Source organism: Accipiter gentilis, chromosome 25 (genome assembly GCF_929443795.1).
Source record: "Accipiter gentilis chromosome 25, bAccGen1.1, whole genome shotgun sequence".
NCBI lineage: Eukaryota > Metazoa > Chordata > Aves > Accipitriformes > Accipitridae > Astur > Astur gentilis.
The window spans coordinates 5,350,175-5,370,985 of NC_064904.1; the positions used below are offsets into that span (position 1 = coordinate 5,350,175).

The 20,811-nt window shown below is 38.3% G+C and overlaps 2 protein-coding genes and 1 long non-coding RNA gene across 6 annotated transcripts; 1 reads left to right on the top strand and 2 right to left on the bottom strand.

The window, feature by feature from the left end:
• Nucleotides 1–842: 842 nt before the first annotated feature.
• Nucleotides 843–17,463, bottom strand: ATXN3 (ataxin 3). 2 transcript variants are annotated; one of them, XM_049828396.1, is made up of 11 exons: nucleotides 17,390–17,463; nucleotides 13,581–13,745; nucleotides 13,007–13,051; nucleotides 11,564–11,649; nucleotides 11,081–11,147; nucleotides 8,618–8,705; nucleotides 8,232–8,364; nucleotides 6,961–7,136; nucleotides 6,407–6,530; nucleotides 5,567–5,655; nucleotides 843–4,909 (listed from the first exon to the last, which is right to left on the bottom strand). In XM_049828396.1, exons 1-11 carry the CDS (start codon nucleotides 17,411–17,413, stop codon nucleotides 4,815–4,817), a joined length of 1,092 nt encoding a protein of 363 aa, XP_049684353.1. In that variant the 5' UTR covers nucleotides 17,414–17,463; the 3' UTR covers nucleotides 843–4,814. The 2 variants fall into 2 exon arrangements, with proteins under 2 accessions (XP_049684353.1, XP_049684354.1); XM_049828397.1 differs by lacking the exons at nucleotides 11,081–11,147; nucleotides 13,007–13,051; nucleotides 13,581–13,745; nucleotides 17,390–17,463.
• LOC126050484 (uncharacterized) lies at nucleotides 7,114–13,000 on the top strand. 2 transcript variants are annotated; one of them, XR_007509561.1, is made up of 3 exons: nucleotides 7,114–7,205; nucleotides 8,270–8,380; nucleotides 12,308–13,000. It is a non-coding gene; the product is annotated as an uncharacterized LOC126050484 (long non-coding RNA). The 2 variants fall into 2 exon arrangements; XR_007509562.1 differs by lacking the exon at nucleotides 12,308–13,000 and adding an exon at nucleotides 12,161–12,301.
• Nucleotides 17,464–18,046: 583 nt separating the features above from the next.
• Nucleotides 18,047–20,798, bottom strand: NDUFB1 (NADH:ubiquinone oxidoreductase subunit B1). Of its 2 annotated transcripts, none has more exons than XM_049828398.1 (3): nucleotides 20,687–20,798; nucleotides 19,515–19,659; nucleotides 18,047–18,312 (listed from the first exon to the last, which is right to left on the bottom strand). In XM_049828398.1, exons 2-3 carry the CDS (start codon nucleotides 19,652–19,654, stop codon nucleotides 18,276–18,278), a joined length of 177 nt encoding a protein of 58 aa, XP_049684355.1. In that variant the 5' UTR covers nucleotides 19,655–19,659; nucleotides 20,687–20,798; the 3' UTR covers nucleotides 18,047–18,275. The 2 variants fall into 2 exon arrangements, with proteins under 2 accessions (XP_049684355.1, XP_049684356.1); XM_049828399.1 differs by having other exon boundaries at nucleotides 19,515–19,656; nucleotides 20,687–20,795.
• Between the last annotated feature and the right edge of the window lie 13 nt (nucleotides 20,799–20,811).

Sequence of the window (20,811 nt, forward strand, 5' to 3'; positions counted from 1 at the left end):
TTTTCCGTATTATATGCTTTATATACACAAAATAGAGACAATTGTATAGGAATCCAGAGCCAAAGACATGATACTGAAAGCAGTCTCAAGACAAAAAAAAAAAATCTATTACTGAAAATTATTTCTAAAATACACAACTATTAGACAAGAGATGAAAAAAATTACTCCCTTACAAAATCCTAACACTACAGTGTTTTGTACACATGGGGTTTCATGTAGCAAAAAAAAAAAAAAAAAAATTATCAATGCTTGCATGCTTTAAAGACAATATCAAGGTTTTTCTCCTTTGTTTGCACAGTGGCATTTAAATATTACATCCCTTTCTGTTCAAACCCTTTTATAAATTTTCTCTCCTGAATTCACACAGTGGCTATACTGGGGGAGTGGTGTGAGTGTTAAAAAAAAAAGTTATCTAAGTGTAGTAACAATTATTTGCTTTTCTTAACAAAGAAAATAAAACCATTTTGATTTGGTAAAAGCAGTTGAAAAGTCACATGTACTTTAACATTCAAAAAACTGTAACTGGGGAAGTAGATGACTATGGCAGGTTAAATACTAAAGCATTCTCTCCATGTCTGAAATGCAAATAAGGCAAAATGTCTGTATGCAGGTTAAAAAAGTTTATTGCAAAACAGCCCATGCTTTTAAGATGCAAACCTGGATACAACACAAAGAAGCTACTAATTTGAAACTAAAGTATTGAATATTTGGGCCTGACCAGTTCGAATGTATTAAGTATTGTTCTTACTTGAACAACTGATTATGTGTATGGGGGGGAATGCATAGATATGTTTACCCATTAGACTTTTTTGGTGTTTTTTTTTGTTCTGGGGGGGTGGGGGGGTTATTGTTGTTTTTTTTTAAAGATTTTTGAGTAACTATGAAGAGTTCCCAAGAATTAAGTTCGTTTGATGCAAGACAGTAATGGTTTGCCAAGTGAGCAACATAATTTTATATCTAAGCCCTTAAAACAAGTTTCCACTTCAGTTTTTCTTTTCCCTGGATTCTTTTTTTGATTCCTTTAAAAGTATGTGTTGATAACATGAATTGTACAATAATAAATAGTTCTTTGTAAGTCTGAGTTCTAGAGTTCTCCAATCCCATTCCCCATAATATTTCTCAGTAAAAAGGCCACCATTTGTACGTTTTCATCATTATTTGAAACAATAACTAAATTCTAGAAAATTTCAGACATTTTAGAGCGGTAACATGTTCTTGTTCATTTTTAAAAGCCTAATTGTCACTTTTGTAATAAAGCAGCTTGCAAATGACAATATGTGTCTGAGATACAGAAAAAGAATTGCTTACTAGACATGTGCTGAAGGCATTTTAAACTCCCCACCATTTTATAGATTTATAATAGAAGCAATAGTCCAACATTAAAACACATCAGAGATTTAACTTTGTATTGGTTATTTTTAAGTAGTCTGCAAAGTAATTAAGTATGAAAAACAGTAAAAGAACCCTAGCTGAAAATTACATTTAAACTTGCTGAAGTTGTTTGAAGGGCACAAGGAGCGCAAACATTGGAGAGTAGGCCAGTTTTGTATCAGATTAGTTTCAAGCCCAGAAAAATGTGAGCATTTAAATAGCTCACATTTATACCTGCTGTGCCTAACAAGAACTGCATTCAAGCATGACTGCATTACACCACTTTTTCCTCCTACCCTCCTTACAAAACCATGAAAGCAGTTTACAGAATTACACTTAGAGAACTCATTTTGGAAGACAGTTAATGTATCAGTCATTCCCCCCCAGTCCTTTGACTTCTATAGGCAGAAAAACACAAGTTATGTCACATGGACTGTTCACTGTAAGGAAGACAGTAAACACCTGTTGGATGAATGAAATCTGAAATTCCCTCAAATATCATACTGCAATAAAAAGAAATAATTAAAAATCAATTTCTGCTCCTTTACAATGGACTTCGGCCTAAAGCTACAACATGGGAAAAAAAACTTTCAACTTGACAGAATAGGTAACACTAGGAATAGGCTCTAAATTAGTAAACGCTTTATGAGTGTAGTTCAGCCACATTGAGAACTGTTTATCACTGAAAGAATGCACACCAAAAAATGAGATTAGCTTTTTATTGACAGCTTCTTGGCAGGTCCACACGTTTTGAACTTTAGGTCTGGGTTATAAAATATGTACTGTCATCAATTAGTCTTTTCCTTTGGTGCAATTAACATACGTAGCTTAAATTGCTACCTCTTAACTGCTTGACTAGGCAGATACACCTTCTTCATTAAACTTGACATTCTTCTGAAATTCAAACTGGTATTTGTAGAGCGACAGTGTTTCTACACAATGGAATATGGTTAGCCCTGTAATGATTGACACAGTTGTGCTTTTCAGGCACTGTTACTTTATATTCCTCACATAATAAAACACTTGGGTGATGAAGTAACTTACAAAGTGACATGAAAGTTCAAAGTGACATGAAAGTTCAAATGCAAACCTCCATGCTTTAGTGATTATAAAAACATGTAATTGTCACAGGTTACACTTAATGTAATTCAAGGGGCTTAGATTTTTTTTCTTCTATAATATAGGGCTGCTACACTATATAGCTATAGAAAATAATACATTCTTATTATATTCTTATAATAGAGGGTAAAAGGTCCAAGTTCCAAGTACTGGTATCAAATTGCCAGCCTATAGCTATTTATAAAATTCAGAGTCTTATTTCAGAATCAGTTTATGGCACAACAAAAGAAGGGAAATTAAAGCTGTGGATAACTTATAGATGAGCAAAGAAATAATTCAGTGCTTTAGAGATTCCTTTCCTGTCTTCAGTTTCATATAAATTTTAAACTGAAAGCAGAAATTTACATCCTGAAAAATATAGCATTTCAAAATGGCATATGCACACATGGACTTTTAAAGCCATTGTTTAGCTGTATTAATTTGAGACATTACAGGTATTATAATTAATATGCATGACAGAATTATTTTAAAAAGACAAAATTTAAAATCAGGTTTTAAAAAGTAGTGCTGTCTCATGTCAAAATCCACATTGTCTTACACATACCAGTAGTTCTGGTGGAAATTCAGCACACAGGTAAGGGAAACAGAATTTAGCCCAATTATGTAAATATAATAATATCCTAAGCTATCATGAAACCATTGCTGTAAACAAATCTTTACTGAGAGGTAAGAGCCCTTTCATGTACAGTACTACTTGATGCTGAATGTGTATTTCCATCTAGCTACCATTCATTTCACACATTTAATTAAATGTTACTATTGTGCAATGATATAACTTTAGAATATTTGGATAAAGAAATTTGGGGTTCTCTTCAAAAGATTCTTAGAATGCCTGTGCTAACTGTTAATGCATTAAGTGGACTACAGCTTACATACTCTATCTACAACATATTTCCATATAATTTATATGTAAACAGAATTTGTATTTCAAGCACCATTTAGGAAAATGAAACATCTCTCAATTGTTGCACTGAAGCTGAAAGTCAGGTTTGGTCACCCTGTTACACATTCATCCTGGATACCAAAGCAAATGTCTTACAACCAATAGCATAAGCTATCTCACATACTTTGCTCCCCAATTTTTCTCAGGATCAGAAACAGCATGATAAAAAATCGTAAGGTGCGTGAATAAAGGCCATTCCTGGAAAAGCTGCAACATTCTGACAGACACTCATAAAAAGCATTTCAGAAAGAACATCCACACAGACATAAATATTAATTCTTAAAAGACCTACTTGCACAGGGGTCATTTCAGACTGCAGGAATGCACCTTATGGGTGTGGCACTGACTTTATGGCACCTAAATCCCCTCTTCCTTTCTCCTAGACTCAGTTACAGCTCTTTCATACTGGAAGGCCAGAATGAAGGGTTGAGCTTGAAGAGGAAAAAAGACTCCAGAAGAGGTAGAAAAGAAAACCTCTTTAACCCAACTAATTCTACACTACTTTTATAGTAGATAGTGGCATAACTAGAAAGACCATAAGAAAGCAAAAGAAAAACAAACCCCACCAAACCAAAGAAGGCAAGTTACCTGCCAAATGACAATAAGGCAACGCAAAAATCCTACTTTAAACATGGATCTGAAAATTTTAGTTGCGACTGAAGAAAGTAAAACCTACAGTTGGAACTGGAAGTAAAATCAGAAAGTATTAGAAGGTCAGAAGTCACTGAAAGATACAGAAGTAACATCATAATCAACAATACCCTGAAGATTTTCTCTTGAGTTGCAAAGTAAGAAATTTATGGATTCATGTTTCTCCTGCAGAATGGGTCATTTCAAAAGTGGACAGCAGGATTGAAAAGTTGACATTAAGTCATTCAGAATAAACAATCACAAAATATTTATCTAAGATAAACAGAATTTAATTCTTTTTCCCATTTTAAGTGATTTCTTACAAAAACTTAAGTCATTTGTGAGCACAACTTATTACTTTTACCTATTTTTCCATTAGTACTGAAGGAAATCAGTTGATGCTGGTTTTTGGCACGTTTTGTATATTCTACATTCTTCAAAACAATGTAAACTTGCTTTTAAAATGCAAGTTACAGCTGCTACACATGTCTAACTTTGTTCATGTGAATAGTTTAAGCAATTTTAATACAGCTACTCTGTGAACTGATGTTCTGTAGTAAGAGTGCTACAGTTTTCTAAATTAGTGCAATCTTTTCTGTATTTGCAGATTCCCTCTAAACTGACCTCCAGACCCCCTTTCATTCCTGCTTCCAGAACTCTGAAATGAACCCTGCTTGTGCAACATCCACACAGCAAAATTATAATGGAGACTTAGTGTTTTGCCAGTAAGGAGGGGGGGGGGGAAGTTACATTATTTCTCCTCTTCTGTATTCAAGTGGTTTCTAACAGATTCCAGAGACATATTCATGGCTGCCTGAAGCATGTCTTCTTCACTCATATCACCTCCTAAAGAAAATAAATGCATGTAAGTTATAATAAATGCACAGAGCTAGTTCTCAACTGTAGTTAAATGCTTTCATTGTTCCTTCTGTCCACACCCACCTGTTTCCACCCCACCCCCAAAACTGTTTTTTTTAAAGTCATTAAACATTAGGCACTTAGTTTTCCATCCACAAGTCAGTTTGTAACAAGTAATACACAGTAATTTTGGATCACAAATACCTAATAATGGTGAGGCCTACATACTTATGTTCTGCTGAAAACTGGTTCCAGTTATTTTGTCAGATATTACTCAAGTTTACTACATTGTCATGCAAATTTGAAAGTCATTTAGAAAACAAATTGTTGGCACAAATCCCATCAAAGATTACAATTTGTAATGCTAAAGCCAAACAAAACAACAAAAAGCAAAGCCAGGACTCAAATAGTCTAATAGTAACACTCTTCACTTTGCAACAGGTTATTGACATTCAAAGCAGAACAGGCTTTTCAAGAAAGTGAACATTTCCTTCACTGCCAAAACGAGTAATGGCTGTGACACAGTTTGAATAGCTGCTGGAGCAAGGAAGTAGGCAGACAAGGGAAGTTAAGAAACAGAGCACAATACAAAGGTGAAAAAGACATAAATATTTCAGTGGTGGAAATAAGTTTAAGAAACAATACCTGGGTCAGCTTCTGGAGTGCTTGAGCTTAGGGTTGGCTTATCATGTAGGTTCAGGGTCCGATCTTGCTGCTGTAGCTGTTGTTGCTGCCTGAAAGTGTTATAAATTTATAAAAGAGTAAGATTAACATCAATATGAGACCTGTATCAAGCCTATGTCACTGTAAGAAAGGCCAGGAGTCAGCTGTTTGGTACAATAACACCCCTGCACCTAAATTGTCTTCAATTGTTTCACCTTCCTAACCTTCAGACACCTAACCTCCCAACATTATACTCCAAGCCACATCACTATTTTCCCAGAATTTGGATGGTCTGCATTCTTATCCTCTCATGCAAAGTCTAACTCCTCCCATCCATAGCATTTCTCCCTGGTCTTTATTTCCTCCACCACTTGGAGACAGAGATAAGGAAAAGCTACAACAATACCCCAACTATGTGTTAAGAAGGTACTCCAAAACAGCAACATAAAATATCATCTAGAACGCTTTCATGTGATGCACATCAGAGGCTTCATTACCAGAAGCAAAGTCTTAGAGAAAGAATACTTTTCTTCAGGAAGGTAATTACAGAAATTTACAGGATTTCATTTAAAATACTTCTATAACATGTATGTTTTCTTTCTTCACAAGACTGATGTTGCATTACTAACAGATCCCCTCTTATTTACAGGTTTCTGTTCTTCGTAGGAACCACCTGGGAATAGCAAAATTCGGGTACTGTTAAGAAAACATGTTAAGAGAGAAAAGTTAAGCTAGACCTCAGTCAGAAACCCATCCGCACCCCAAAAGCACCGAAAAATACAACATGTACTTCCACATGCAGTTTTCTATTAACTACTTTACTTTTCAAAATATGCTTGTCTTCTCCTTCGCAGTTCTTCTGAAGAAAGGGAGTCTGTCTGACTGGTGTGAGGCAACTGAGGAACATTCTGTGGTAATGAGTCCAACAACTCACTTCGACGACTACCTAAAACCAGAACATGACATATCCTACTAATTACAGTAAAATGAAGTTAGTAAAGGAAAGATAGCTTAAGGAAATGTCCTCAAACTTCAGAGAAAGAAACTAACTTGTTAGAGAAATAAGCACCTAGGCTAACTTCACTTGATACTATCTCTCCTGCTCACCTTAGGACTGTTGCGCTTCCCTCCTGCCACCCTTTGCCAAGGGTTCTTGCTTCCTAATGATCAATGCGAACATGAAAGTTACAGCTTTTCAAAAAGCAGAAAGGAGATAGCTACAGGAAATTCTGGATTGTCCTTCCATGCCTCAAAGCCAGTCTTTTCAGAGAGCTTGACACATGCTGAATAAAGTGGCTGACTGAAACTGGTTTCAGTAGCTGCCTACAGCATAAGCAACATAAACACTGTAAGAGAAATTTAGATGAGTACTCCACCTTGCATGCTGAGTTGAATGGCTCTGCGAAGATCAGCTTCTTCATCTTCCATATCAATTTCCTGCCTACTTAGAGCCAGAGCTCTCTGAAAATTCTCTTCATCTTCATCTAACATGCCTGTTCCATCAAAAGGATGGTTGACATCTATTGCTTGGTCCACATCACTTCTGGGAAGCCTGTGAAATTGATACATTTATGGCAGAATTCAGACAGAAATTATATTAACTTTCACTGTGAGATTTAAAGTAAGTATTTTCTGCTGATTTAACTCTACTTGTTTCCTAACTTTGGAAAGAAACTTTTCTATTGTGAAAATCTGCTATATAAACAAATATTTTCATTTTTACATGAAAAAGCACAAAAGGCCTACAAAAATGAAAATACTGCAACTCTAAACCCATGCACATATTGACAAGAATCTGTTCTATAGGAAAAACTTCAAAAATAATAAGCCTACAAAAAGCAGTAATACATGTTATTCAAACCTATTGCTATTTAAACAGTTACACCAGAAGAACATAGTGCATGTGGTCTCCTTCTTAGGAAGCTTTGATGACTACACTAGAGCAACAGATTCTCTGTAAACTATAAATGCTTCCCATGTTACTGCCAAGTAGTTTGTTTTTATTCCATCAATTTACAACACAGTTTACCTTCACAAAGTGGAAGAAATAATAATTAATTCCTCTGAAAAGCCTTAAGCCTTTTTATCAATATGCAATTTATTCACTATGAAAATGTGATAAAATTATTGCAGTAGTAGTACTTCATATGCTTTCAAGGATGTTTTATATTAGCAGTATGCATCACAACAGAGCACCACAATATTTACAGTGAAATTATTCCAAAAGGAAATGCTGTATGATTTATATGATGTACAATTCAGATACAGGTTTCTCGTTCTTTTCTACTTGCGACAGAATGCACAAGCCAGTCTGAACTATAGATTGATCACTATTAACCACAGTTTGGTAAGATTTGCTAACCTGTTTTACTATAATTGGAAAACTATTGTAATCATGAAGTTAAAAATCTGCACTATACAACACTTACACACATGGAAAGATTGAATCCTTATTAAGGTAGTTTTTGCCCACTTAAAAATACACCATCTGTATTCCACCAACTTGCTTTTACTGTGTGCAACAGTAGTAAGCATATTGCACTAAAGGTACTTCTAATTACTTCTTAACAGGGTTGTCTCCACATAGGCATTAATCATGGAAACCAATCATATGGAACACTGTTAAAATGAAATCTATTTACCTTACCTCTGATCTCTTGACTGTGCTGTCTCTTCTCCAATTAGTTTTGGTCGCTGCATCTGCTGTACCCGAATCATCTGCAATAGCTGATCAGCCTCGCAGTCTGGCAGGTCACCTTTTACTACAAATATGGAATAACCTGAGAAAAATAAATTGTAAGTCTACAGCGTTAAGGTGCATGCATAAACACTCTAAAATGCACGCTATATGGAACACAATGATGTGCAATTTATTACAGTGTAAGGCTCTACCTTTCATTATAAGGACTTGGGTTATTTCACTATTTCAATCACAAAACTAAGGGTAGTTAAGTGAAAACATAAAGATCTAATAAATAATGATTATTACCTACTTTTAATTAATGAGATTTAACATCTGCAAGTTACTATTACCTTCCTGTTGTAATTGAGCCAAGAAAAGTGCAAGATATGTATCTGATATTAGTTCTGGACCCATCAAGAGAGAGTTCAAGTTAAACCACTGTAATTAAGAAAAAAAAGGTTTGAGAGAACAAATTAGCATAAAGATTACTTGGTAATCCATTTCTGTACATTGTGGTCATTTTCTATGATGGAATATCCGAATAAATCTAGTAAATAAATTATCAAATTAAAAGTCTTTTGAAGCACAATACCTATACTGCTAAAGGTTACCCTTCAAATACTCTTCAGCTAACAGGAGATCCGAAGTGGGGAAGTTACTGCATGCTCTCTCCCATTACTGAACACTGGTACCAGATGAACAGATTAAAACAGATAAATCAAAATATAAGGGTAGAAGAATTATTTCAGACATAATTCCAAAATTCTGCTTAATCCTAGTTTTAAATCTGTTCAGACACTAATGAAGGACAAAACCCTTCATAAGTTAACACTGTATCTTGAGAAATTAATAGATACAGGAAACAGACGTTGAATTCTTTCCATGAAATACTTCCATTAAATATTCTGCCTTTAATAGCTGGTGATGCTGAAAACTATTTTTTACTTCTGAGATAATTTTTAAATTTAAAAATGAAGAAAAATGAACTCAAATTTAATATGTTGATAGTACAGCATAATATTACAATAGGGGACACTTGAGATAAATATACACAGATCATTTCTGATCTCCCTGAAGAGGGCTAGTAATTTATAATACTTCTACAGAGAAAATATATTCAACATGGACAACAAAATATTCTACCTTTAAAACACCATATATATTGCAATCAATCTGAAGAACCTTTTTTTATATCATACTTGTTCAATATTATCCAATTTTAAACAGGAAGCACCATTTCAGATAGCAGAAGGAGAATTCTACCTCCATTCTCACAAAAATGCATTATCTACCCAAACTTCCATATATGCAGTCACACAATTGCAGTCAGGCCAATACTGTTATTCACCTGGAATACAGATAAGTGGCTATCTACCATTCTGTCATTCAGTCATGCAATTTGTCAAAAACACCCTTTGCCATTAGGAAAGGGTAAGAAGACCAACAGTGTAGGAGTGGGGAATAAAAAGTTATGTAAACAAATACAATGGACAGATTACAGACAAGCTTTCTAAAGGGAATATGGAGGAGGAAGGTTTGGTAAACTAATTTTGCTTTAACTGTAACAGAAGAGAAGCAGGTCAAATCTAAGTCAACCTATTTTGTCTATCTTTTCTCATTACTCTCTAGTTAACAGACACCTAGTATTGTCTTCAAGTGGTTACAAGCCACATGTACAAGCAAAAGACTTCCCTCCTCCAACTTAAAACATTTTGGAAATGGTTGCTATCTCACCCTACATGGCTGCATATATTAGGAACATTTCCATACTTTTAAGAGACCATTCAGCCTTTCTGATATCAAATATACAAAAACTGCTTGTAAACATTAGCAATACTTTTAAACTAAAGCAGAACAGCAGAGTTTAATTTGTTTACTCACAGGTGAAATGTTTAATTTCAGGGTTTTTGTTGGTTTTTTTTTTTTTTTAGTCTGGATGACAACATAGGTAGACACCACTTGCAAAATGAACCAAATGGGTAAAGAGACTCCTGTCTACTATTGTAGAAACTAAAAGCTTATTTCATGAACATTTTCTATGACACAAAACCCAACATGAAACCAGCTTATATTGTATGAAAGCTTATGCAGTATGATCCAGAACAATGATTGGCTACTGAAATAAAACACTGCATTGGTGTTACAAGGGACATGGATGTGACTTGCGTTATTATATATGTACCATATACTTGTATGGCCATCCCTTACCTTTAATAACTATTTCCTGCTTATAATACAACTGTTTCAGAAAGTTTTCTAAAGTAGTGCAAAGTTGTGATTCTACTTTCCCCAACCTTATGATAAATACTAGCAATCATGAATATTACTACATTTGAAATTTGAACTTTTTCTTATACCTACTGTCCATTTAAACAAGCAAAATTATTTTTATAATGTCAATAACTTAGTGCATTAAAATAAGTTTGCATTCTATAGGGATCCTAATCCTTGTCTAGGACTACCCCCTGTCCAATTTTTCTGCTATTTTTCATGCAGAAAAGAAAGAAAAGAGCTTAAGACATCATCACATAGACTCTACCAGAGCTGCAGCTCCCTAGAGGATAGGCTCACTTTGATGGGATTCATCCTAGTGTCTTTCCCCAGGCTAACATTCACAAAAAGCTGCCTGGCATTTTTGTGATATAACAAACATTTACTTTTTTATTTACTTTTTTTTTTTTTTTTTTAAATATGGGATACTATTAAAGCAAACTGCAGCAAAAGCTTGCAAAAGGCCAACACATGGTTTACTCGCAACCACTTTTCCACCCCCATTCTGAAGTCAATTTTTAAATAAAAAAAGACAATGTCACCTGTTTTCCTAACTTTCGAACTGTAAACCAGTGTTCCTTATAATTACAAATAAATGATTTTTCATTTCTGTAAAAAGAAAAACAAAAGGTATAGATAAAATTAAATACTCTAATATTGGAGTGCATATTATTGTTTAAGTTCTTTGCTACCACTAATTTAAACTTATATATTAAAATTTCAGTAATACAACTGTTGATGTTACAGCATACTCATAGTGCTTTAATAACATTTAGGAAGTTGTCAACGTTACTGAAATCTCCATATACCTGTGATGCCACAGATACTGAGATATCATGAAGGCACAGAGGACAGATGCTCACACACACCCCCAAAAGGAAAAAATTAAAGACAGAGGGGATAATAAAAACATCAGAATGCAACAGAGCTTGAAACAGTAATTTTAAAGAAAGATTTAAATCATAGATTAAGAGTATTATTTTTCTGTAAAATGAAAGCAGGGTGCTAAGAAAAAGTTGTCTTACATAGGGTCGATCCCAAGCCTCTGATACTCTGGGCTGTTGAAGAGGATTAGTTCTAAACCCCAAACTTTCAAAGCATTGCTTATAACCTGTCAAAAAAATAGCGCTTTTCATGAGTCAAACCAGTCAAACCTAAATTTAAGCAATGCAACCATCTTAGCTGCTATAAACAATTATACTGTTTTAATAAACCTTAGATTTCAAAACATTGCTAGCAAACCTAGCAATTACATTATTCAAAACGCACTGTCATGAATCTACATGCAAACATAACACACATTACTGTATCTAGGGGGAAGTAACAAAGCTAGGATTTAACCAAGATGTGTTAATAGGCTTACTCCCCCAGACAAAGCTGTAACTTCACCTCCCACAGACACTTCACAAGTTGTCATCTCTGCTCTCAAGGTACCACTCTGCCCTCCCTTCCCCCCCAAATACAATGTCATCCTTCCCCACAGGAACTATTGGAAATTTTGCACCACTGGATTGTCACCGGATCAGTCAGGTACATTAGCACAAACTTTTACAATAACTGTTTAAAGCTATTTTAAATAATGCTGTAGGAAATTTTAAATTAACAATTCATCTTCCTTTCAGTGAGCCAACTATGTAGCTAGTGAGCAAAGCAATGACAGGAGAAAAAAAGTAGAATATGAGGAAGCATTATTTTTCAGCTTCAATACTGAAGCAGCACAATCAAGAATACAAGAAATGCCAAACTGCTAATGGTTTTTCACCAAATAGAAAAACAGCCCTGTCCTGCCATAAAGAAGAGAAGCTCTCAAGGGATACTGGAAGATTGACAAGCACCTCTGAAAGCTCAGGAGACAGCCAAAGGTACAAAGCATTGTTTACAGCTCTAGTGCTAGACACAAGCCCCAATTCAGTGTTCAATACCTTTTTTTGTTGTTGTTCTGGTTTAAGTATTTATTATTAATTACTTTTCCATTATGGTCCTTAAAAAAAAATTAAACAAAAGAGAGAAAAAAAAACCCCAGCTCTAAAGCGTCTGAGGTGTGTTGTAAAAACTGGAATGCAGATATTGCAGCTTTTTCCATTCTACAGATCACCCTGTAACCATTGCCAAGGGCTTTACAGTCTATAATTACAGAAAACAATCTCAAATCTGTAGTCTATGGGAGCCAAGGTCTACACCTGAAGTGCCCATTAAGAAGAAACTCAGAAATCAAACTTATTGCCAGCAGGTGTCATTTCACATTTCAAGAGTCCATGCTTCTACTATGTGTTTAAGGGCCCATGAACTGAAGAACTGCAAGTCACTGCTCTTAACGGAAAACACTCTGAAGATTTAGAAGTCCGGCACTTAATCCCATTTAGCCTATAAACTGGAAACTAGATGAAAAGGCTTGATGCCATTTAAATTATATGAGAGAACCTATGTCGCATAAATAAAAAATTCTGGCAGTATAAAGCCATGCTTACTTGAATTGAGAAGAATCCACTGTCATCCATATTTACAGAAGGCTGCTGCTCAGTGTGAGGTTGGGAGGGAGAAAATGGGAAAATGGTGTAAGCATAAAAAAGGTCAGAAATAATTCAGTTTTGAAAATAAATATAACTGCACATACTTCAAGCAACAACTCAATATGTCCTAGTCTGTAAGGCTGATTACAATGCCCAAATAAGCTTATTAATTAAAACCTCAAACCTTTAAATTAGAAATGCCCAGTGCTTAAAGAACAGACAGGCATGGGAACTTCTGTTCCTATCTCTGCCACTGGCTTACAAAAACAATAGGCAAATCGCTGATCCTCCTTCTTGCCATGCCTGACCTTCCTACCTGTAAGATGAAGATAACATAGCTTTTTGTAGAGTTATTGTAAAGCTGTACTAGTAACATTTGAAAATGCCAAATTTAAGATGCGTGAATGACAAGATGTATAAATTTAAGACGTTTTAGCACTAGAAAATTAACCTTCTCTAGCTATGCAAGAATATGTGCTACACAATATTAGATTTCAGGCAAATATCAAGCCCTAAATTAAGATGATTTTACCTGTAAAAATGTTCTATATTCTTCACTAGACACTCCTCCCTCTGCCATTCTCATTCTTTCTTCCTCATCCAACTGCTGTGCAATAGAGGATAGCTCAACAGGACTGAAATATTCCCCTTGTAGCAAATTATTCAGACAGTGCTGAGCACACAATGAGCCTTCTTGCTAACATTGGAAGAGAAAAAAATACGAAAGACAACAAAAAAACACATTAATATTTTACTCTGTAAAATGACTCAACCATTTCATCCTCGCAAACTTCCTGCCCTCTCCACTCACCCAGAATGCCATGTATTCTTCAGATGTATTACACTGCAAGCTACAGAATACAACCCTCCCATCAATTTGATGGGAAAAAAACCCAACACACATACTACTTTATTTTCTCAGAGGAATTAAATTTCATGTAACAGTGTTATTTTTGAAAAGACTGTAAAAATTGCCAATGGCCTGACCAAATCACACAAGGACTCGGCAACCATCAAGACAATGGATTCTGTCCTCTTCCAAATCTCTACCACATAAAAATGAAACGGTTTAGATATATACTTCCCAGTAACAAATGCTTTATGCAGCAGATGCTCTCGTTCTTTTTTAAATTTCTTCCCTGCCAGATGTGACTATTGGCAATCTGCTCTCCACATGTGGCTAAAGAAAAGCAGACTATTAGGACTTTGGAGAGATTTAAAAGTACACATCTACAGAATTTATTTCCTTCATTTCAGGTTACTCACCCAGTTCGGGTTATAACCAATTTGTTTATTGCCGAGAAAGTAATTAGGAGCTGGATGAGCGACAAAGCTCATTTTCCACATGAAATTTATAACTAGATAAAAGGAGCTGATAGTACTGGTTCTAAAATCTTGGTGACAATGATGAGGTGACAAGAAAAATATTAAATTCAGCATATTAAACAACAAAAATATTTTTTTGTTGATAAACCATTTAAATGGAAAACACTTCAGATACTTTGTTACATATCCAGCACATTGGAGATAACAGAACTGTAATATAACATTTTTAGACTGTCAGCCCGAATTAAAAATGAGTAAATTAGAAGTGTCAGTCATGATTTTGTATTCATTCAGATCAGATATTTTTTAATTTGTGCTACATATCACGCTCCATTATTTTCATAAGTGCAGATAAATACTGCCTTCTTAAAAAAACAAAACCAAACCAAATCACAGTTGCCCATGAAAAGAAACCAACCTTTTATTACAAATTACAAAACAAGTGCAAGATAAGATTAACATCAGTTTCAAAATCCTGCTTTTCTCTTTTGTTTTAAACAGTCCTCATTTTTATTTACAAAAAGAACTCTAATGTGCATGCACTCTATTAAAAACAAAACTAAGACCCCTCAACAAAAATAAAGAACACCCCTCCCTCACACCAAACCCACAGAAACCAAGAATACAAGAGCATGCCTTGGAGGAATATTCTTTAAACTTCCATGGAAGCCTCATACAAATCATATGCACAAGTCTCCCATGATCTCCTTTACAGCAGGAACCTAAAAAATTCCCTTTACCTCAGATTACAGAATCTTCCTAGGGCTTCATCACTCAATTGAGCAATGAGTTATTAAAGCTAGACTGGCTTTACAGCTAGGGTTCAACAGACTCCAGAAACCTCCTCCAGCTCATGTCCTTCCCACAACAAGAAACTCAAGACTAAACACCAGCTCCTGTCCCTTTGGGACCACATGCCTGCTGCTGGTCATATGATAAAGCTGTAACAGAAGAACTTGCTCAAGAATCACAGGTTTCTCCACCAGAATTATATGAAACTGAATTAGAAACAGAGATGTATTAAAATACCTTTGAAAATTAGTTGTATTACAGGCTTGTATCTTAGTTTCACTAAAAGGACCTTTCTGTATTTGTACAGTTTTACCTTAAAGTAATAAACTTTAATTTTCTTATGGAAAATTTGTACATACTAAGTGCAAAGTACAGAAGAGAAAACTGATCTTACAGGTTTTAACTGACATTAACTTCAGTCTTTTTTTTGCAGAGAATACCGCATCTTTCCATAATCTGAAATCCCCCCACTGAAACCTACCATGATATAAACTAATGCCCTGCTTTCAGTGTTTTCAATCACTGGTACCTTATCAAAGAATGGACCAACTTCTAAGATAGGGGCTCCTTAAGCCCCACCCCTATGTCCTACTTTCTGCAATTGTCATTCCCCTGTTAAAAATGCCACATTGCTTAGGTCTTTTGTCTTGTTAAGTTTCCTTTATAAATACCATGTTTTTCATGCCTTTTTATTGGAACATCTGAGGTGCGCAGATTCAAGCAGGGGGTGTGCGTATACATGCAGCACTTCAAATATTTTGACAGGAACTAAGATAGTGCACTTGGTGGGGGGGAACCCTTAAGAAAGAAAGGCAGACTTTCAGTTAAGTTTTCCCTAGAATAATAATGATAATGAAATAAAAATATTTGGTACTCCAATTTAAAACAGGCATTCAAGTGTAACTGTAACTAACTTACCAGGGAGCAGTTACGTTTCACATGTGAGACACCCAAGACTGTACCTTTCCTTCCCCCAAAACCTGTCGCAACTACAAATTACCATCAGCTCATAACTTGGAACGTATTATGCTCTGTCACTTAAATTACAGCAGTTTTGTTATTAAACTAGAAAGCAACTTCATCATAAAAAAAGTTGTAATTTTATTATGTGATAGGCCAGGCCAGATAAGAGAAGGGTACACTTGTTTTAAACTCATTTTCAAATCTAGTCTGGAACTCAAGGTCACTGTAGCAGAGACCATAATGGCTGAAATCCAACACTCATCCTCTGAAGTTTAGCAACCCAAATCTAGTTTGCAAGAACACTCCTCAGGTTCTATGGATTTAGAACAGGGGTTTTGGGGTTGTTTTTTTTTGAAGTTATACAGCTGTCTTGCTTTATTTGCCAAGTAAACCAACCATTACACATGAGAACAGTGTGTAAAAGCCAGTGTAAATCTTAACACAATAAAGCTGCAGAGACATTGGCAAAGCACATGAAAAAGACAATTATATTTGAATAGCATTAAAGCATAAATAGCTCATATTTGGGAACACGGATAAACCACAGCAATTCATAGACGCGTTTGTTCTTCAAAACAGGAGACGCTGTTTGGCACAGAGAAGCACCGTACACGAATTAGGATTTCCCTCACAGCTCCCCCTTTCCCCGCTCCTTCCACAGCCCCAACCAAGCCAGGCTAGGCTAGCGAAGATAAGTGTCTGAGAGTACAGAAACAGCCCTGCCTGCCGCTGCTCATCTTCCTGGTCATTTCTCAGCCGTGCGAGATCTCTCTCGAGAAACACAAGCAGCTGGAGCCCGGACCTTCCCATACTTGAGGTCTGTTTCTAAAGACCCAAGAGGAGCGGTCACGGTGCGAGGGGAAACGCCGAGCCTCAGCCCTGACCCTCTTTGGTCTCCAGTAAGAACATTTCCTGTCCCCGCAGAGCCGGCAGGCCTCCCAGAGCCGAGCCGGGCCGGGCCGGGCCACGGGCACCGGCATCGCCGCGCGAGCGGGCCCCAGCTCTCCCCGGAGACAGAGGAAACCTTGCCGCTGCCTCATCCCGCCACCGGAAGGATGCCGAGGCGGGCAGGGCACAGGCCAGGCGTACCGCGCGGGGACCGGGGGCTGCCTCGGAGGCCACCGCCCCGAGCAGCTTCTCAGAGAAAGCAGCCCCGGCCTGGACGGCCCCTCCCACGGCGCAACCCCCTCTATCCCGGCCGGCCTCCGCCAGGAGCGGAACAGCCGCCCGCCCCCCCTCCCCCCCCAACCCCTCACTCACCCGCTCGTGGAAGATTGACTCCATGTTTATTGTCAACGGCAGCAGCCTCCGCCTCACGTGATCTTTCCAGCCAATCAAACCTTCCCTTCCTCTACGACCCGCTGCAGCCAATCCGCGCAGTCCCCCTGCTGGGCTAGGCCGCCCGAGCGAGGCCGGCGCGAGGGCTGGCAGTCGTGGCGGCGCCCCCTGCCGGTAAGGAGGCCGCCGGGCTGATGGGCCGGCACCTCCCGCCCCCGCCCTGCCGCCCTACGCGGTGCCGGACGGGCGGGCGGGCGGCAAACGAAGGGGCGTTGCCTGCTCTCCTCGAGGGGTCGGCGCGAATTGTAGAACGCCCCGAATGCCCCGTTCCCTCGGAAAGGCCAGATTTCCCTGCGTCACCGAGTTTAGCGAACGCCCCGCAGTGCCAGCTCCCTGCTTGCTCTCAGCAGCTGCTCGTCCCTTGGTTGCAGCTTCCCCTTCGCACGCCTGGGGACGCCGCCGCTGCAGCTCCGGGCAGACACGGCTGCACAGGGCATCTGGAAACAAGCTTGTTTCGATGCAATGAAAAAAACCAAACAGCCGCCGACCACATACATTCTGGGTCCGTGTTAAGTATTCCTTTCAAGGCGAGTTCATAAATTAGCTAGAAATACATGAAGTCCACACCATACAGTTCAGTAATTTTTGCATAGATTTTCTTTATTACATAATTCCCTCTCCCTGCTCCAGAGCGTGACTTCTGGGGACAAAAGTAAGATTGGAAATTAAACTAGCACTGATGAATTGCAGGTGTCCTTTTCTGTAGCTTTACATATTCTCTCAAGATAAAAACCATAATCCTAGTCTTTCAACATGTGAGATACGACGAGGAATCAAACGAAAATATTTTCCATTTCATCAGCAGCCTTTATTTCCATGTAACTTCTTCACCAGGCTTCAACTCTCTGTGTGGAAAGAGAGGAAAGAAACTAAAATTAGGATAATTTTTGCAGAATAATTACTAATAAATGCAATTAATTATTCTACAATACCTTAATTTTGAGAGTTATGTATAAATTTATCTTTCCTTGCAATCATTGTCAGTTAAAAATCTTTCAATACTGAGAAGCTTCCTCTTTTCTTTCCAAAGCTTCAAAGGCTTGAGTCCTCTTAACTCCCATTCATTTAAATGGAAGCAAAAAACAGCTGATCTCTGAGGAGTTAACACACTTTTTACATAATGGGATCCAAAAGGAAAAATTCTACTTCTCTTAAATAAAAAAAAAGCACTGCTTTGGTGGGAAGAGAACTAGGTGTGAAAGCAGAGAGGATTTTTGCAATATGCTGAAATACCAGCCCAACTTCACCAGCAACTGCAGTAAGGAAAGTGCTAATGGAACAGTGGGGTGGATTATGTCGTAAGCTTACTTTCTTACTCAGAACTAATTTAGGTGAGACGAGAGTAAAAAAAAAAAAATAAAAAAAAATCTACCTACAAACTGAAAATAACATTCCTACTATTAGTCCATGCTATGCAACATGATATTTTTTTTCTGTTTCGTTAACCCTATGGTCTAATACAGAATTTGGAGAACTGACATAGATGAGGCAATGCATTAAGTTACCTAAATTCTCCCTGAGAAGTCAGCCACTAAGCCCAAAGTGATCAGTGTATATAATCACATCCTTCAGTGAAGGCACAGCAGTTGCCAACATAGATGTTGTATTAATTTTTAAAAATTTGATTATTTTTAAATGACACAAATTTATTAGTTAAAATGCATTGTGATAATTTTAAAATTAAGACAGAAGCTTCCAATAATCACTGAAAAGTTGAAAACTAAAATTCAAGCACTGTGTTTCCTGCTGAAGTTTTAGAAAGAGAAAATGATGGTTTCCACATTTCATGACTAAGAACTTGACAGCAGTTAATGATCCTTTCTTTAATGACTAAGATGGCTCCTAAAGCCCCAATATTCAGAGGGCATTAGTGACCTATTGTATGACCGTTCATGTATGCTTGCTGAAATTTTTAGGGCTTTCTTCCCTTTAATATTTTGACAGCATCACTGATTTTTTTTGGTCGTACTTAAAGACTCTCAGAAAGAACAGAGAAGCACTTTGCAAGGTAACTATATATATATTTAAGAGGCATCATAAAGCAGACCTTCTATATAGTAAACTCTTGTTTCTGAAGGCAGACAGTTTTTCATCATTCCTTCTGTCCAAATAGCATCCAATCACAAATCCTAAGGGAACAAGGATGTGAACCCAGTGATTACGCACAGCTTGGGCGAAATTCACCATGACTGCTAGAAAAAAAAGCATAACAGGTAAGAGTTACTGACAGATCCGTACATGGAAACTGTTGCACACCTGGCACCTTTAATCTCACTTTCTAGGATCCTACAACACCATAATAAACACGAAGGCCATCAAACACCTCCTACAAGACACATGCTGTTCACAGATCTGTACACAGGGTTCTTAGAAATAATCCTAACTGACTCTTGGCCCTGGGAAATAGGATTTTATCCTAAAATGGAAGAGAAACAGAACACCTCTTTTAAGATATCCCCGCTGAAATAGTTCCCGTTAAATGTCCTAGAGTAATTCATCCATTAAAGTAACTCTAGCAATACAAAAGTTTGCTGTTCTGTAAAACGCTACAAATGTATTTATAACCTCAACTCCTGCAGACAGACGCTTTACTATCTGTAACAAGGCTGAAAGATACGCTGCACGTTCGGTGGGGAACTGACAGGTAAAGAAGAACGGACATTTCTAAAACCCAGCGAGCCCTTTCCAACCCAACCGAAGCCTTCTAGATTAGCGTCTTGCCGCAAACTACAAGAGACACCAAGGAAGACATACAGCCGCGAGCTCAGAACGGCATGCTAATTACAGACGACAGGCACCAACGGCGCCGTTCCTCTCACAGCCGCTGCGGGCCGGCGGCACCTGAGGCGGTGTGGGGGAGGGAGCACGGCGGGCGGCCCTGACCTCTCCCGGCCCTTCCTCCCTCCGTCGCCCTCGATGGCGGCGCGGGCCGGCGCTCACGGTACCGACCCACGGGAGGGCCCCGCCAGCCTCCCGGCTCCGCCGGGCGCGGAGAAACGCTGCCCCCGGCCTGCCTGGGAACCCGACCGCCCCCCGCACGCCCGTGCCCGCGGGGGCAAGAGCGCCATAAAGCCCTGGGGCTGAGGGGCGCTCCCACTCCCCGGTCCCGTGTCCCGGCCGAAGGGGACAGGGCGAGGCGCCCCCGGCGCAGACGGACGCCGGTACCACAGAAACACCCTCTCGGCTGCTCCCCTCCCCCACGCGGGCCCCGGCCGGTACCGCTCCTCGCTGCCGACGGGCCCCGCGCAGCGGCCGCACCAAGGGCAACGGGCGGCGCGAGCAGGCCGGGCGAGACCACCGGCTGCGCAGCGAGAGGGGGAGGAGGGCCTTCACCCCCGGCGGCC

Coding starts and splice junctions, on each gene's coding strand:
- ATXN3 (XM_049828396.1), bottom strand. CDS start 17,413: ATGGAGTCAATCTTCCACGAGCGG. Junction 8,706..11,080: donor TTCGAAAGTTAGGAAAACAG/GTGACATTGTCT, acceptor TCTTAATTACAG/TGGTTTAACTTGAACTCTCT. Junction 5,656..6,406: donor AGACAAGCATATTTTGAAAA/GTAAAGTAGTTA, acceptor TAACACTTTCAG/GCAGCAACAACAGCTACAGC.
- NDUFB1 (XM_049828398.1), bottom strand. CDS start 19,654: ATGGTGAATTTCGCCCAAGCTGTGCGTAATCACTGGGTTCACATCCTT. Junction 18,313..19,514: donor AAGAGTTTACTATATAGAAG/GTCTGCTTTATG, acceptor CTTTCCACACAG/AGAGTTGAAGCCTGGTGAAG.